General features: G+C 41.0%; 2 protein-coding genes across 3 annotated transcripts in view; one reads left to right on the forward strand and one right to left on the reverse strand.

Annotated features, from left to right (window-relative positions):
* rrh (retinal pigment epithelium-derived rhodopsin homolog) overlaps positions 1–3,509 on the forward strand; it is a 22,335-nt gene extending 18,826 nt beyond the window's left edge. Inside the window, exon 9 of the mRNA XM_031879512.1 lies at positions 2,881–3,509. The gene's annotated coding sequence lies outside the window, so the exon portion shown is untranslated. The remainder of the gene's footprint in view (positions 1–2,880) is intronic.
* Positions 1–14,145, reverse strand: part of enpep (glutamyl aminopeptidase) — a 23,590-nt gene extending 9,445 nt beyond the window's left edge. The window contains exons 1-16 of one of the 2 annotated variants that reach the window (XM_031879510.1): positions 13,345–14,145; positions 10,856–10,997; positions 9,025–9,159; positions 8,753–8,873; positions 7,226–7,380; positions 5,927–6,040; positions 5,696–5,830; positions 5,551–5,616; positions 5,365–5,430; positions 4,719–4,879; positions 4,240–4,325; positions 3,836–3,972; positions 1,836–1,891; positions 1,587–1,737; positions 306–379; positions 70–174 (exon numbers count right to left, since the gene is read on the reverse strand). In XM_031879510.1, coding sequence (XP_031735370.1) covers positions 70–174; positions 306–379; positions 1,587–1,737; positions 1,836–1,891; positions 3,836–3,972; positions 4,240–4,325; positions 4,719–4,879; positions 5,365–5,430; positions 5,551–5,616; positions 5,696–5,830; positions 5,927–6,040; positions 7,226–7,380; positions 8,753–8,873; positions 9,025–9,159; positions 10,856–10,997; positions 13,345–13,946 — 2,306 coding nt within the window. In that variant the 5' untranslated portion in view covers positions 13,947–14,145. Of the gene's footprint in view, positions 1–69; positions 175–305; positions 380–1,586; positions 1,738–1,835; positions 1,892–3,835; positions 3,973–4,224; positions 4,326–4,718; positions 4,880–5,364; positions 5,431–5,550; positions 5,617–5,695; positions 5,831–5,926; positions 6,041–7,225; positions 7,381–8,752; positions 8,874–9,024; positions 9,160–10,855; positions 10,998–13,344 lie in introns of both variants that reach the window. The other variant, XM_031879508.1, reaches the window with a different exon arrangement.
* Between the last annotated feature and the right edge of the window lie 3,957 nt (positions 14,146–18,102).

Here is an 18,102-nt window from a genome sequence, read left to right on the forward strand (position 1 = left end):
TAAATGTCAGATGTGGGTGAAAATGACTAAATTACATACTATGACACATGATATTTTGAAAAATGATACCTGATTTCCCCACTGATCCACTGGTCGAAAATGCGAGAGGCTTCGTTCAAAGCTTCCTGATCTCCCATCTGACAGGCGATGCTGAGCGCCGTCTCCCTCAGTAACCTGCCGCCAGCAGAACACATGACACCCATTTCACATTGTGGTAAATTAGCGCATTGGGTTAGCATGGGGTTAGCATAAAAGAAGGACACGTGTTGGTAACAGTAATGGGATTGTGACTGCTCGGTCTGTACCTCTGCGTCTGTGTTCCGCTATCAGTCCATCCAAGTTGCGTTGTGAGTGCTTTAACATGGTTACGAAACAGTTTCTAGAAAAAACATGGTTCTTAATTAAGACAAGACACTACAGGCAGAACCAGTTTTCATGCACTAGTCAATTTTGAGATTTTGGTCTATTTTGCTTTCACATGTCTTCTCCCAGACCTGTGGAAAACATCCAAAACATACATTTAGGTGTTTCTTTTACCCCTTGGTGTCTGTGGATCTCTGCTAAATTCACCTAAAGTTACCATTAGATAGTGTATTATTTGCACATTTAAACATAACATTTCAGAAAACTTGTAATACAAAAATAATTGTCTTAATGTAAGTAATTAACTGGGCAAGTTTCATATTTTTTTCCTCTATTCACCTGTAGTGTCTTCAAAATGTAAGTAAACTTTCAAAACATATCTTTAAAGGCTGCTTTCTCTAAATGGGTTTGACTCTGACTCACTCAGAAATCTCCACTTCAGTAGCTCTTACATACACCAATTAGGGCCATTGAAGGTAAAATAATATTAATATAAATATAATAAAAATGTTTTAAGAAATCTTATGTATGAATTTATTTGTCAGGCTTATTGACTCTACATGTCGTCATCTTGGTTTTAACCAACATAAGGTTTAGTAGCACACGCTACCTGTCCCTGCTGTGGGGACATTGGTACAGCTGTCCGTTTGTAACGCATTACTAGGCCTATGTACTTTTATTGTCCTTGTATATCATTTTATGTATTTGTCATATATGGACCCTGAGTCTGAAATAAAGTTTGATTGATAATAATAATAATAATCAGTCACAAATTTACAAGAAAAAAACTTTTTTGCAGACATCACTTCAGTCTGCAAGGTTGGATCGACCTCATCACACCATAGACCCAGCAGAGAGCAAAATATATTACCTATATAAGTGTCTATTTATGTTCATAAAAGAACACAGAAATAACATGAAAGTAAATGCTTATCTGTATCTTTCAGGACCTTTGCCTTGCTCAGTGGTCATCCATCTTCCTTGCTTACTAATTTGAATGAAATACAATCGCACATTTTTTGCACAATTTCAGATTTTTTTATTAACGCAATTTACTGACTATATCTCTGATTCTTTTCACCGAATATTTAACCCACTCATCTGGCTCTGTAAAAAAAAAAAAAGGCTGCTGTGTTTATTTTTGCTGAGGTGGCTTGTTTTGATCACAGATAAACATCAAGGTTAATGAGGTTTTAAACTTGAAGGATTAGCAGCTCCCTCACCTGAAACAACGGGTAGAGTGCAGCATTGCCTGACAGCATGTCCCGGACATATGCGATAGAGGAGGCCACACGGTCCCAGACTATGTAGTCAGTCTCATTAGTCAGGTACTTGGTAAGATTGAAGGCATTGCCGTAATCTATAACATCTGCCCTGAAACAGTGGGATGAAACAGTCGTTGGCATCTCTGTATAGATGTCAGAGACATTGTCATCAATGTTGATGCAGTGTGTTTTGGGCTGAAATCTTACCTTGCAAGAGCAAAAACATCATCAATGTAGCTTGTGCGATCAGCTGCATCAAACTCCTGTTGAAGACAGAGTCAAAGAGAAGGTTACCATCGCGGTAACAGTGAGTTTGGTGTCTCTGATGATAGATCATTGTGTCATTAAAGGCTCTGGCTCACGGTGTTCTTACTCTTCCCCTTCAAGCTAAGAAGTTGGCATCAAAGGTAAAAAGCATAACGCAGAAAATTCAGCTCAAAATGTTTAGATGACACGTATGTGTCTGGTAGTTTTAAATGTAATACTGGCTGAATGTAGATTAATGGTGCGACGGAGATTTCAAGAATAAAGTTGTACTATCTTGAGGAAAGAAATCCAAATTGTACAAGAATAAAACGAACATTTTCATGAGAAAATGTCATAATAGGAAGTCATAGTATTGTGAGAAAAAAGGGTTATTTTTGTTGTTTGAGAAGAACATTCATGTTATGATAGGTTTGGCTGAATTAGATTACATGTGTATGTGTTACACATTTTTTGTCTCATAAAGTTATGACTTAATTCTTATATTATCCCTTTTATCTCATAACTTGTCTCATACTTAAAATATATGGAAAAAAGCAGAAGGACCCCTGTGGCTTCTACTCCGTTCTATTCAATGCAGCAATAGAAGTGCACACCCGGTATAATGCTGCTGGTTTACTATCATTCAACACAGCACATGCTGAAGTGAATGTATGATTTTGGTGTCAATGCTCACCCTGTGGCAAACCAGGGGGAAAAGCCGAGCAGACACAGCACAGGAGGCGGATCCCCAAGCTCAGATTGGGGGAGGTGATAGAGGGAGTATACTATCCAGTGCAGGTGCTGCAGCCACTAGGCACGTGGCAGTGGTCACACCTGCAGCCCATGAGCTAATTAGAATGAGCATATGTTCCCAGGGCTGTGAAGCAGCAGCGGCAGACAAACTGGGCAGAAGAATACGAGGATCTCCTGAACCTCTGGAGAGGAGCTGCAGCAGACCGGAGGTAATTAAGCGGACTCACCTCTCTCCTCTGCTCTACCCAAACAGGAGGGAGGAATCGTCTCACACTGGGTGTAGACCGAAGGCCAAAGACCCCGACCGGGAGGAATCTTTTGTTGAGTTTGACCCTATCCCGCTTTACCCTACCCTGTTTATTAAAGGACACTTTTTGTTATATGGTTACTGTCTCCGAGTCTCCTGTTTTATCTCTGAATCTTGCCTCCACGTCCCCCGGGTTGCCACAACACCTAAGCCAACTAACTGTACAATCACCAGACTTTTACATCATTCTGTAACTTCCCAGTGATGTTCTCGATGTATTCAAATTCAAACAATCCCAAAGTACTTACGTTCCCATGATGTTCTGCATGAGGAAGCTGCTACTTATACAGTATATAAACATTCCTATAGTCAGTGTATTACCTACAGTCACTTATATGATGGCCGGCATGCTCTCAGTTTGGAGAAGCAGACCGGAGCACTGGCGCAAAAGCTAAGTAATGTACTGCTGTAGTTTGGATCAGCAAGTCACTCAAAAACACAAACAAACTTATCGATTACAAAACATCGTTCTGCTGCTCCCGTCCACAGACACTTTACAGACCTCTATAACCGGGAACTGAAGCAGTTTTAGTGCTCTCTTCAAAACCACAAGACTCCATTGACAAAAACAGTCATTTTACTTCACAGAAAACGGGATTGTGAACTAAACCTTTCAGTTTCCAAAAACTGACTCAGCTAGTGCCAGCGCTCACATTATTTATAACCTTACTGATGAACTCACTTTGGCTAACCTGCGTTACTGGTTTTTGATTACGGCTGAGTGGCCGTTTCCCTTTGAAAAACACAGACTTGAATCAAATGCAAGCGGGACAGCAGAAGACGAGGGTAAGCAACCTTAACAGCAGTCAAACATAGCAGAAATACACACATCTAAACCTGAAGATATGCCGGGTAGTGTGTACATGTGCAGTGTGCTTCTAGATCTCTGAGAACAGCTCACCAAGTGGTTGTCCTGAAGCTGTTGACTAATGGCGTTCCACATGTGGTCGTCATGGTTGACCCTGTAGAATCCAATGTGATCGTTGTTGACCTTCAGCAGGCCGTCCACTGAGGCCGAGTAGTTACCGAGGACATGCTCTGAAAACCAACAGTCATTTTGAGAGTGTTTAGTGTGTCAAGGAAAAATCGCTGCACTGGTCAATATCTGCTGTAAAATACAATCTCTGATTTGAGTATTATGAAAATAGTCCTTTTTTGGCAAATGCAATCAATCTTCTCATCATAAGAAAATGGATTAAATTTGACATAAGTCATTGGTTGAATTAGTCTGTACTGATGAAATGTTTTTTTTAAATCATTTTGAATGTTTTCAAGATGATATCAATATACTTAAGCTGAGCATACTGCCTGCGTTGCTCTTGTCAAACATCGCCAACATATATTTGTCGCTCTTCACAGAGTGCCATTTGACTGGAATGGTCCACTTGTACCTGGAACAAAAACACATTCTTTCTTATTAATACACCGATGTACCAAACCTACACATATAAAACAACGACACAGTTGTGTTACACGTCACGTCGGCATCTGCGACTTCCCACAAGTCGGTTGATATGGAGGTTTTTTGCAAAAGTTATCCTCGCTACGGCCATTGCAATGGCAGCAGTACACATAAAAATGGCTGCCGTTCTGACCGTCCTGCTATGTAGATTTGAATGGGTGCTCAGCAGGAAGTGTACTGTGGCTTTATTGGAGCTTTTTCACTGAAAACAGCTGACTGCCAGAACAGTAAAGTTGAGGGCCGTAAAAAAAACAACTGTGAAGTGAAAGCTGAGGGGGAACTACACAGTTGGTGACAATTGTATCTTCTTCGTATCACTGACCCAAGAGGTGAAGGAGGCTGGCTGGTATCAGCTTTAGGATCCAGGAGGAATCGCCTTTGGCTCAGTTTGGCATCCATCTCCGAGACAGACAGGTCCAGCACAGGATAACCCATCTGTTTGGTCCATGTATCCATGACGTCTGCAACCGGCAACCCACTCACCTGGTCACAGAGAGGAGGAACCGGCTACTGCTCAGAAAGATTGGCAGACAAAACCTTAAGCAATGCTCCACCATTTTGGAGAAACATGCTTAAGTTTTCTTTCTCAGAGTGAGATGCTGAGGTCATAATCAATCTCATGCCTATCAATTAATAAGAGAGATTTAGTCAGGATGTGATTAGACTAGCTTAGCATAAAGACTGGACAAAGGAGGAAACAGAAAAAATATATATATTAAAAATAAACGTGCTTTATCACATTTGGTTTTGATTTAAAGCTGTCGCTATCTTTAATAAAAAACTTTTTTGTCATATTTGCTCAAACTGGTACTATAGCCTGACAGCAGTATATGAGTCTGATAATCTGTGAAAACAGCTGCCTCCTTTTAATGCTTCTCGTGGCACCGCGCCAGAAGAAAAACATCCAATCCGACCTGAGGACTTAATCTAGCCTTGGAAGATTCAAAAGCAATAAAGTTCAAACATACATTGGCGAGAGATGCCCAGAAGTTGGCCGTTTTGGCGTTCTTGAAGTAGTAGTCTTTCAAGTATTTCTGGTGGAAGAAGATAAAAAAAGGCTTTCATCAATCATGTGATGGAAACTTTAATGAACATGAATCAAAAGAGCTGCATCCATTTGTTAAATATCTGCCGTGAACTAGCAGCCGACTTACTCGACAGCCATCTCTGAACACGTCTTTGCCCATCCAGTCCTCCAGCATCCTGAGAATGGACGCTCCCTGTATGAAGTTGGATCATTTTCTTTACAGACAGTATTTCGCTGCATGATAATTCATTGTCTGCATCCAGTAGTCGTACCTTGCTGTACGAGATGGCATCGAACACGGAGGTGATCTCTGCTGGGTTCGACACGTTCACGATGATCGGGTGAGAGGAGATGAGGGCGTCGTCCACCATGACGGGAAGCACGTCACTGATGATCATGATGTCTCGCTGTAGGCCACATGTGGGACACAAGGGAAAGTCTTCAGGACCGACCGGTCAATTGACAGTGGGATGAATTGTGGCGCCGTTAGAAGGAGAACTCACCATGCCCCAGCTGGGTTCAGCTTTCTCCACACCAATGTACTCAAAGAAACTTGCAAAGCCCTCATTAAGCCAGAGGTCATCCCACCAATCCATGGTTACAATGTTCCCAAACCACTGGGAAAAAGATAAATGATGTGAGCTTTCGAGGGTCCAAACAAAGGAAATAATGTGGAATTTGCAGGGAAAAAACCTGCTAGGGGTTATCAAGGTGAAAAAACGGAACCGTTTTTGCCCATTCTTAAGACGGCCTGCAGAGAGAATCAGGCCTTTGTTGGAGACGAGCCTTCAAGAACACATTGTATAATATTTTAGTCGGAAGGCTCCCTGTTTTCTGACCTGCAAACCCAACATATCCTTCATGTTGTCTGGATAAATTCAATATAATGTACATTTTCAGAACACCAGTTCAGGGTGTGCGGCCTGTTCTCCTTCCCAGGTCAAACCGCCTCTTTTGTTGCGCTCGCAGACCTCGTAGGCCTGACACAGACAGGCCACAGCAGGATGAAGCGTACCTTGGACGGGTTTGTGAGGAGGTGTGGATGTGCTTAGTTGTGCTTTAGAACGTAACTGCGGTGAAACAATCAGAAAGTAACGTTTTATTTTTCTGATTCACGAGTTTGTTCTCACCGACGCCGCTCCCTCTCTTCATTCCTTCTTTAGCTCGCTCGACCACCGCTGTGCTCTTTCTCCCTCTTTCTCCCTCTTTCCCTCTCTCTCTCTCTCTCTCTCTCTCTCTCTCTCTCTGTCTCTCTCTCTCTCTCTCTCTCTCTCTCTCTCTCTCTCTCTCTCTCTTCCTTGCTCTTTGAGCCGGAGGGGAGCAGCTAATTTTGAATGCTGTTTACAAAGAAAAACCGACAATATGACTACATACCATACCTTTAACTCTATACTATACAGGTTTAAGGTTAATTGTTCAGTACCTACATGTTAGAAGGCCTTGAAAAGCTTGCCACTTAGAAGACTACTTCACACAAATGAAACACATGCTGATCCCTTATTTGAAGATCATAAAACTTTATTGACTTCCCCAAGGCCTCTTATCTCCCATCACAGCAAAACAGCTGATATCTCGGAAAGACATGTGCATCATAAAAAGATTGAACAATAGCACATAAAAGATTCTAAACATTTACAATTCTGAACTGTGAACCCTTTTTTTCTTTTGTGTGAAATAAAGATTTAAAAAACATCATACCATTGCCAAAGCAAAAGTGACATCTTCACATGTGGTTGAATTGTGACACAAAAAATATAACTAGAAAATATAAAAAGTCGAGTAATTAAAGTAGACAGCGGTACCTGGTGAACCAGCTCGTGGGCGATGACACTGGCCACTCGTTGCTTGTTGTAGGACGATGACTGGTTGACATCGTACAGCAGGTTGGTCTCCCGGTAGGTGATGAGGCCCCAGTTTTCCATGGCACCAGTACCAAAGTCAGGAATGGCTATCTTATCTGGATAAAAACAGCACAGAGAGTCCACTGAAGTAACAGCTTATCACAGATTTTTATTGCATTACTGCCTCACTAATGCTTGACAGTGATATAGTATCTTGAAATTACCGGCAATATTCACATCAATTGTTGGAATGGATGTTCTTTACCCCGCTTTGCTGAATTTCTCATTAACAGATTTCCCACCATCAGTTGTTTCCATGATGTTCACCCTGGAAGATTGGATTGGGTAATGGCTCTATTAACTCCTACACTACTTTCAGTTCATTCAAGATTCTGTGCTTTTTCTCAAAGCACTTCAATTCTTTAGTATAACAGGGAGCATTGTAAAACCCACTAAGTTGTCCCAACTGGTGGTGTTCTCACTGACTTACAGCTGCTCTTCCTAGAGGTACTGATCAGTTCATCTGTTTTTAATGGAATCCCCTTTAACTTCAAGTTAGGACAGTTTTTTTTATTTCCTGTCTGGTCAACATAATTATATAACTATTTGCATATCAAAAGATTGCTCCCAATAAGCTAGGGATGGGTTAAATGCAGAAGTCAAATTTCGTATATGTGTATATGTATATGACATTAAAATCCTAACTAACCAGCGGTAGACCATCAGCTCCTGTGTTCAGTCAGGTAAAATGGTAAAGACATGTATGGATAAAATTATGAAGCGATATAACTGCTTTAGTGCCCCGTCAGAAAGAGCTTTGTGGTGGCAAGTTAAAGTGGTGAGGGTATTCTAAGGCGACTGTGGCTAAGTGGAGAGCAGGGCTGTCCTTCAATCAGAAGATCAGCGGTTCGATCCCCGGCTCTGCTAGTTGCATATCGATGTGTCCTTGAGCAAGACACTTAACCCCAAAATTGCTCCTGTAGCTGTGCCTTCAGTGTAGAAATGTGATAGAATCTGAATTGTAACTTGCTTTGGGTAAAAGCATCTACGCTAAATGACTGTAATGTATTCTAAAGATAGTGTACACTTGAACTGAGCTCTAACCTACATTTTTCTGCTGCTTCCGTCCACAGCCACTAAAGCCACCGTCAGACAGATTTCTCATAACATCATTGATTAGCTTAATTTGGTAACCAGTAGAGGCAACATCGTGTGCAGATCCCGCGGGTAGGGGCAGGGTGGGGATGCTTTGCTTGGCACGTGATTAAATAAAAGCATCGAAAACAACTGCGATGGAGAACATGCCCCCCTGTGGAATAAATCTGCAGACACTAAACAGCCCCTGCAAGGACTTTTACATTTGTTATTCTTATCAAAAAACAGACTGTGACCCAAAAAATAAAGTGTGTCTCACTGTGATCACTGTGGTGGAACACTGTGAATCTGACGTGCTTATCCTACTATACATACTGTATAGTCTGAACGTACCCAGTTTTGGGATAGAGTATGTCATGTTGAAATATTCCTCAAAGTAGTCAAAGATGACTTTGGTTGTGTCGGCTGCATACGTTGCAGTTCCTAACTGACTTGGCTGGGCGTAGATTCTCAACTATAGAGGCGGAGAAAGAGAGAACACATATGTTTGCATGCATTGACCACACTAATTTGCCTGACAGTATAAATCTAACAGTATTAGTTACTTTCAACACTACTTGTCGTCATGAGACGGCATCGAAAGTGACACATAATGGCAAACTCACAGGAATTCCTCGGGCGGAAGTTCTTTCCACATGGCCGAACTGGTGCACAGCGAAACATACCAAATAGGTACTCATTGGAATGGACCTATGGAAGGAGGTCTTCACTTTATTGCCAGGTAGTTGTTGAGGGTTGCCCTGGAAAAGGCAGAGGGAAAGGCTGACGGGTTAATGTGGGTGTTACACAGACTGTGGAGCTGGGTGGATCCCTGTCCCCCAAATACAGATTCACAAGATTGATTCCTCTGCTTTTAGTATTCAAAAGTGATCACTCCAAGCCTGGCCTCCTCATCCTTTGTTATTTTTCTTTTCCCTTCCTTCATGGGAAGGTTTGAGTAATTATGCTCTTTCCACCTACAGCAACCGTACAGCAGTACAACATGTTTGTGAATTGTTTTATCGGCAAAGAAACTCCGCACATACAAGAAATTCAAAGTTGTCAGTGTTGGTTTAGTGACGCTTTGAATTTAGGGTTTCCCTCCAGAATGAAAATCTTAGATAAACCCTTGATGAAGCTCAGTCAAAATGATTAAACATATTGAATCTTGAACTTGATCGAAAAAAACAAGTGCATTACATTCTGAGATCAGTAAAATATTAAGGATATCAACATATAATAATATATATTATATAAATGAATGCACACAGAAGGTTTCACACAAGTGATTTGTATATAAATTACTCCACAAAAATATTCCTCAATACACTCAAAAATAGTTATCATATATAAATGTCAACAAAATCCACTTATAACCAATATATTTCTAAAGCACACAGAGATATTTGTAGTTTAACTCAATGGAATAGAAATCTACAAATATATGTATCTAAAAAGGATTTCTAATTTTCATCAACATATGTGGATGTTTTTACATCTACAAACAAACTGTTGTACCTGCATTTACAAACTGCTTGTCATGTGTGAACTTCATTTGTGTGTGTTTTTTTGAGATTGTGCCCCCACAAAGGTATACTATGATACACTAACAGTCAGGTGGGGAAATGGGTGGAATGCAAATGGTGGAAACTAGTCAAACAGCTAACGTTAGCTTTGGTTGTCCAAACATTTGACTTGCGTACCCCAGCTAAGTGTTGAACCAATCAAATATGGGCCTTTTTCAGATGCGAGGGTTCAAGGACAAATGATGTCATATGCTGTACAGCAGGGGCGTTTCTAGGATTCAAAGAAAGGGGGGGTTAGCCCCAAGGGGAGTGGCATGTTTGCGAGCAATTTTTTTCCCCCCATTTGGGGCCGCGGATATCCATTGTTTCAGACAGTTCATAGATTGGTTCAATCAGAAAGAGTGTGATTTTGCTCTGTAGTTTTGCTTGCATTCAGTATATGATAACAAAAGACAGAATTTCAGGGTCATAGTGAAATTTGACAACACAAATATGAACTTTTCTCAAATAAAGAGAAATAATTTTCCTACTTGTAAAGGAAATACGGATAAACTAGCTTTCATATCCGCGTCACTCCCAAATCCTAATTCTTAAAGGGACCGCCCACAATGGATGGAGAATGGACCTGACAGTGTCAACTTTATCTCGTTAAGTATAATGATAGGCTATTGGATTGTAATTTGAAGGGGGAGAAAACATACAAACCAGAACGCACGCACATATGTAGCATGTTAGAGTTATAAATAGCTTGTCCATGTGAGTAACAATAGTTTAATTTAATGACATCACTAAAAAAAAAAAAATTTTTTTTTTTAAAGCCAATAATGCCAAATTATTTGGGGGGGCTGAAGAACATTAAACACTAAAATAGGCCTAACGACGCCCCTGCTGTACAGATTGCAAATGAAATGTTAATGTTTGCGTCACCTACCTCAGGCGGCATGTTGGACAGAGCTCCGTAGCTAGCATCATGAGTGATGGAGATTTTGTAGGTGGCCTTCTTGTTGGGTTCATCGAAGCAGGGAAATGACTTGCGAGCGTCCGTTGGCTCGTGATCGGTTGCAGCGATCTTCCTGGTGATCGAAAGAAGGACAGATTATTGCAAGTGGGTTTGACACCTGGTGCTCTTCATTGTTGTTTTTTTCCTAAAGTATTTAACCCCTAAAGTCAAATACTTTCAGATGCAAGTTTTTCTTTTCTGATTGAGACCCCTTATGGTATTTTGCATCAGTTACTTCCCCTGACCACAGTTTATGAGGTAATAAACACTGAGGAACCAAAAGATTCAACCACGGCAGTGTTTACTGTAAAAGTCAAGACCTTTACCAAAACCTAAAATTGAAAGTGATACTCCAAAATCTGTCTTTTGAGTACATTTTTTAATTTTCATGTTGGCAAAAGGGTTTCAAATGGTCCATAGAACCTTTTTAACCTACTTCTGCAGCATGATCCACCTCTCTGTAGTCCATCCACAGTATGAGGTTGTGTATTTATCCAATGAAAGAATGACTGGAACACATTGGGCGTGCAGGACTGAAGTGGATTATGTTTCTGGAGGGGTTTGAAAAGTTTCGACGGACGGATCATTTTTTCCTCTGCAGTGTAAACATGTGTCTCCGTTTGAATCCACTGTAATGGACATGAACCCAAGCTGAGCCCAGCTGCAGAATGCAATCTTTTTATAGCCTCCTACAGCTGAAGAGTTCAAAAGAATACTCCAAAGATCCAAGATTCAACCAACATGTACGTTAGTATTAACTCCAAACAAACTGAGCCAAGATTTCACTCAATGGGAGCAACAATGTGTCGTTATTTGGTCAAAGTTCCATAGTTGGACAAAACAACTCAGCACTTACTTGCTTTTCTTGGAGCTTTCCACCATGTCTCCAGTCTCCATCAGTAGATGGAGTTTGCTCATGGCGATGGATCATTTAAACAGCTTAGCAGCTGTTAGGATTTCATCCATAGCATTTCCATGTAAATTCCATTCGCTGATGAATGCCATGGGATACAGTTAGAGCTCCAGAAAAAGTCTCTAAGTGGCCCTTCAGCTGACATTTATTTGTCAAACTATTATTTCCAAGGTCCAAAATTAACCTTCAAGCTTGGACTTGGAAGTGCTGTCACTTTTTGTTTGATATGTTATTGTTATGTGCTTTTTATGGGACAATGACAGCGATTCACCGTCAGACATAGATTGATTACCCAAAATGTAATTTCACATGCCAGCAACTTTTTGAAAAGTAACAGGTGTATCAGGTTATATTTGGGGAAAATATGTATCGAGCTATGCAAACCAGATCCAGCATCTTTCATGAAATGACCAACCCAGAACATTACACATGTTGTTATCGCTTGAATGCTACTCAAGGGGAATTAGGGTTTGAGTAGAAAAACCCTGCGTTCAATTTTTATTCTTTTCGAAAATGACCTTGGAGTGGGTAAATATCTTGACATGTCCACTTACTATTCTTCTCCAGAACTTTCAACCACATCTCTGCTCCTCACATAATGATAGTAAGTGGATTTGATATTAATATTTGTTCGTTTGGTTAATACTTTAAGTTATTTGAAGAATTTTGTTGCAGTTTGCCTTTGTAATATTCCAATCTATTATCTACACACTGTAATTTAGTCCTGAGCATATATAAGGACATTTCAAATGTTTATTAATGTCAATGACTTTGTGTAAACAGATAATAATAATACTTCGTATAACATATTTGTAATTATGTAGATAGGTATTAGAATATACACATGAACAAATCCTGACAGATTAAAAAATGTATTAACTGTTTAAAATTTAAACAGTTAATACATGTTTTATACTGTAGCTATAGGCCGGCTAGAAGGCTCTGGCACGTCAAAGAATACGCCCATCATGTCAAACTAAAGATCTGATTGGTTGAACACTATGGCAATCAACAATATCGTCCCCATTCACTTAAACTGCAAAGGGATTCACATGTGAGTCTGCAGGCCTCGGGCCTCTCTTCTTACCAAGAGACACAGAGGTGAAATCTGATTGGATAAAAGCTCTACTTAAAACAAGCTGCACTGGAAGCAGAGCAACTGAGGAAGACAGTAGCTGTGCAGTGAGAACATAAGATAATGGGAAAGATATTTTTATAAATTATAATACATGTAGTGTATTTAAGAACAATTATTAAATTATAAAATAGCTATAACTTTGTGATTCTGTTTAGGCCAGCAGAGAAGGCCTTGCAGGCCCTGACGGCCCACCACTGGTTTAAATACATGTACAACTCATTCACAGGTGGATTTAAAACTAATATGTTTTCAAAACACATTATTACTATGCTGTCATATACTACTGAATACAGTCAAAATAAGTGTTTCTTTAAAAACTGAAGCTGTGATCACTTTCTTTTGCTTCGCATATGTTGTTTACTGACTTACTTGGTGACCCCGTCCTCGGTGTAGACGACCCTGTAGAACCCCACCACCGAGGCGTTGAGCCAGCCCCGGAAGTCCAGGCTTATCACGTACACCTCTCCTGGGCTGGTGGCAGGCAGCTCCTCCGTGGCCTCCACCACCACGTACTGCTGGGGAACGTATTCGAAGCAGCCCCTCACTGCCACCTCCCTCTGGCCCGCCTGGCTACTCAGCATCCTCAGCCTGGGCTGGGTGCTGACAAACGTCTCCCTGATGTGGAGCCACAGATGACGTGTGGGCTTGCTGACCTCCACATGGACTTCCACGGTGCCCGCGTAGGTGTCCTCCACCAGGTCCGGCTCCAGGTGCAGGTCGTAGTGGACCGGGTTCACGTAGCTGGGCAGACGGAAATTCCTCCATTCACCGCTGGAGTCAGTGGAAGGCGCACAGGGCACTACCGTGGGGGCTGGTGTTGAGGTACTGGGAGATGTGGTGCCCGACCCGGAGAGGCCCACCCCGAGGCCCACCGCGAATGAGCACACCACCGTCACACAGATGATGATGACATGCTTAGTGCGGATGCAGTAACGCTTCTGTTGCTTCTCCATCTCCAGGCTTTCGACCATGGTGACTTCCAAACTTCACTAAAAAACACCACTTTCTCCTGGTTCTTAAGCTGACCTGAAATTAGAGCTGCATGCTGTGGGCTCTCGCAGTATTTAGATTAGCCGCGTGAGCGGATCCAAAGCTCGCCTCTGTGGTGCTGAGGGGGTGGAGGGAAGAAAGAGGAAGCGAGGAGAGAAAAAGAAATCTGTCACAGGAATCACGCTGAGGTAGAGATTTATTCTGTCCTCAGTGCTGCCGAAACGCCTCCTCCTGTTAAACATCTACAATCTGCCTGTAAATGAAGAGCTAAAGTTCAACTTTGTGTGTGTGTGTTGTGCTTCAGAAATGCTACATGTTGCTCTCTCTGTGTGTACGCATGTAAATAGAACATGAAGTCAGTGCCTGCAACCAACATTTGATTGTGTGGGTTTGCTGTGAATCCCTGACAGAGTGATTTAAATTTCCAAGTAAGTTGTTTGTAGAGTAATCTGTCCTGCTGACAGTGGGTACACCAATAGGACCGCACTTCCTATTGCGTTTGCTCTTTGGGCAACATAATAGCGATTGTAACAGAGTGACGTGTGAACAGAGAAGCAAAACACGGTAGTAGGATTAACTGTAGAAATGTTCTTTTTTTGTTCTTGTTTCATTAGCAACAGAGCCTGAGGATGATGATGGTGATGATAATGGTCATGTAGGTGGTCAGTTGTCTGTCCAACAAGTCGGCTCAACACTGCTTCAACACTTGACACAGCGGTGACTGGAAGACCCTTTCACCTCTCTTGCACAAACCACGTCCAACTTCAACCTCAACCTTCATTTTGATCTCAACTACACGTCTGTAAAGTGTCCTGACAAGCTCTGTCCACAGGCAGAAACTTAAACACCTGGCTGACTCGCACTCTGTGTCTCTGTTACTGCTGGTAATTATGATATTCATGTTTGTTCATTCGAGAAAGGTGATAGTCTCCTCGTCACTTTACACAGAGATGTGATGTTTTTGTCCCTCGGGTAGAAGCTTGAGTGGAGGTTTTGTCTGTCCGATCAGGTTGTTTATGGACAAACTGAAAATGCACATACACAGAGAAAAGCGTAATGTGAGATGATGAAATATAGAACCCAGAAATGCTGGTGGTTTGAGGAATCGATTTATGGCTCTGAAGCTTCCTCATATGCCAAAACACTTTACATTTATAAAACTACTGTATGAGGAAGGATTTCACAACAACATGGATTAAAAAAAATATCTCAGCAGCACCATTGTATCCTTCATCTCAACAATCATTATTCTTTATTTATTTACCAGGGACAGTGCACGTTAATCAACATTTCAATTTTCACCTCAATGTGCCAGACTTAGCAAGAGAGCAAATTTTGTCTGTAGTCCCCCTACAGGTTATTACAATTTAGTTGCCTAATATTATCAGTATTCAATAGAAAACATTACAGTACAACACTGTACAGCACAATACAATACAATACTATACAATATAATAAAATACATGAATACATTACAAAGAGCAGATTTCTAAAAACAATGAGTGTATGTATTCATTCATGTGCAAAATCCCTATCAATATTAATGTATGTATGTACAATATAAATACTCTGTGCAATATAAACACTTCATATTTCCTACCTCACATGTGCAATAATTGTATATAGTATTTGTAGATTATATTGTATGTTTAGCATTTTTTTTTTTTTTTTTTTTACGGTTTACTTGTTTTTTATACCATTAGAAGTAGTATGAATACTCGTGATTTTAGGTTTGGTTTGCTTTAAGCAATCTCTTTAGTTTTTGTTTAAAGGTTAGGTAATTATATTATTGTCCCCTGTGGAGTGGTGGGCTGGTACAAACCGGCAAAAATCGTGGTCACGGCATATGATTCGTACTATTGTCACACTCATCACCTTTCAGTGACATCTGCTAACCTGTATGAAAGCATCTGCATTCATTATGTTTCTCCACTCAGGCTTTTCCTGTAATTTCTCTTTTTTTTAAATAATCGAATTGGCTGGTGGTCAATGACATTCATGCTGTCCCTTCTGATTTTAAGGAGTCCTTGAGTGCCACCCTCAGGACACACTTTTCATGTTGATAAAAAAGGGAAATACTAAAGTCAGATTAAGGCTTTAAAAATAGCAATTGTCAATATGTTGTTGGTTCTCTCCAACGGTTGAATCTTGCAGCCACCAGGGGGCGATACTAAATATCTAGTGGTTTCTACAGGAGCTTACGGGTCAATGTGATCCCGGCAGAGCAGCTTAATATGCAACCATTCTCACCCTAAGCTTCTTCCTCATGTTGTATCTTTGTGGTATTTTTTACGAGAGAGATAAGATACTCAGAAATGTTATGGCTCCTTCATCCTTGACCTTCACGAGAAATCTGCATGAGAGACAATCAACTCTCACATTAAGACACAAAAGAAAAGCAAGAAAGGCAGGGGTGTGCTTATACGTGTCGTAAATTACATGTAGCCGTTGTGCAAGGTATACTATAAAACCTGAACATATATAGGGATGCATCAATAGCGTTAAGATAATAATAGAAGGCCTTGACTCCTTGAATATTAGATTCCTCTGTATCTTACATTAGTAGACAAACAACAACAGGACAGACATACGTATGAGTGGTAAGGTTTTCATGCTCACTTGCTGCTTGGTGAAAATGGTCACCATGTCAATGTGACCAATTTGTGACACTTCTCTCAAGGAAGTGTCACGGGACATAATGAGGACTCAAATGCAGACAGTGACGAAACAAAAACAGGTAATCCAAGGACGAAACAAGGGGGGAAATCCGGCAGGACAAGGCAGGACAAAAACAGGGCCAACAGACTGGGAAACAAGGGAACAGGAAGGGGAAACCGGGCAGGTAGGTAGGAAACAAAACAATGATCTGGCAGTGAGTGAAAGACAGGGGTTTAAATAGTGACTAGAACAGATGAGGAGAGTTGTGCTGATGAGGGAGAGTGTGACTGGCAGATGCACTGAATGAACTGATTAAGGACAGGTGAAGGAAGTGAGGAGCTACAGAAAACCACACACAAAACACCCAAGGCAAAGCCTGATTGTGACAGGAAGGGCAGCTTGTTCACATTGAGCATTGAGTATAAATCTTGGCTATAATCCAAAAAAGTTCCATATAGAAAAAACGAATTATTCATAAAACTGGTTGACAACTTTGATACTTACACAAAAGACTGTATATCTGACCTCTATTCAACCAAAGTACTTGCATCATACGGACAGTGACGATCTAGCCAGTACAGTACTGTTACATTTGGATACATTCATTTAGCTACTTTTATTTATTTATTATATGATGCATTCATGATTCGTTAAGAGGCAAGTGATGAGCTCGTCCCCTCCAGCGCTGACACAGGCTCTGTGGAGGTCACAGCAGGAGAGTGTGAACGGCCCCTAACGTTAATGTTACAGCTTTCAAATAGCGCTGGCAGGAGCTGATATTTAGAAGAATTAACAACATACTGTGTAGCGGGCATAGACTTTTGATACAATTAGACTTCTCTTTGCAACCAGGAGTCGCCCTCTGCTGGCCATTAGTAATAATGCAGGTGTAAGGCACTTCTGCATTGGCTTCACCATTCATTTCATCAACCATGTGGTACTCTGTGTAAACCCAACTGAACATACGTAAATGCTATTTGCTGACACACACATACCAGTGGCCACCTGTTTGAGCTCTAAGATTTGGATGGGGGTGAATCCTTACAAATAGGATTTAAGCTGGCGGATTGAGGTGTAAACCGTGATGGAGAAATGTGAAACAACACCTGGCATGTAAATACCTATGGCCTACCAGCACCATTACACAGTGAAGGGCATATAAACACTCCCACAGTAAACTAAAGTAATATATTTGCAACCTAACACTACTAATATCACCATATACAAAATATAAATGAGTGTTTTCCTAATACAAAAGAAAGAAAATTGACAATAAGCTGAAGAATTACCAAATACAAGCGAACTTAACAAGAACCCTCAACCCACTCCCCTCTCTTTTCCTTGACGACTTGGTTTAACCTAACAAGGTCATTGACATCAACTGGAGTCCTGCAGCTGCATTCTTAGGCGTGTGCTCCATGAAAACACGCCCAGAAGAAGACCTCAAGGAGAGTGTGTTTAGTCGGAGTTCCTTAAAAT

The sequence above is a fragment of the Anarrhichthys ocellatus genome, unplaced genomic scaffold, assembly GCF_004355925.1.
Source record: "Anarrhichthys ocellatus isolate YVR2014 unplaced genomic scaffold, GSC_Weel_1.0 scaffold283, whole genome shotgun sequence".
NCBI classification, from domain to species: domain Eukaryota; kingdom Metazoa; phylum Chordata; class Actinopteri; order Perciformes; family Anarhichadidae; genus Anarrhichthys; species Anarrhichthys ocellatus.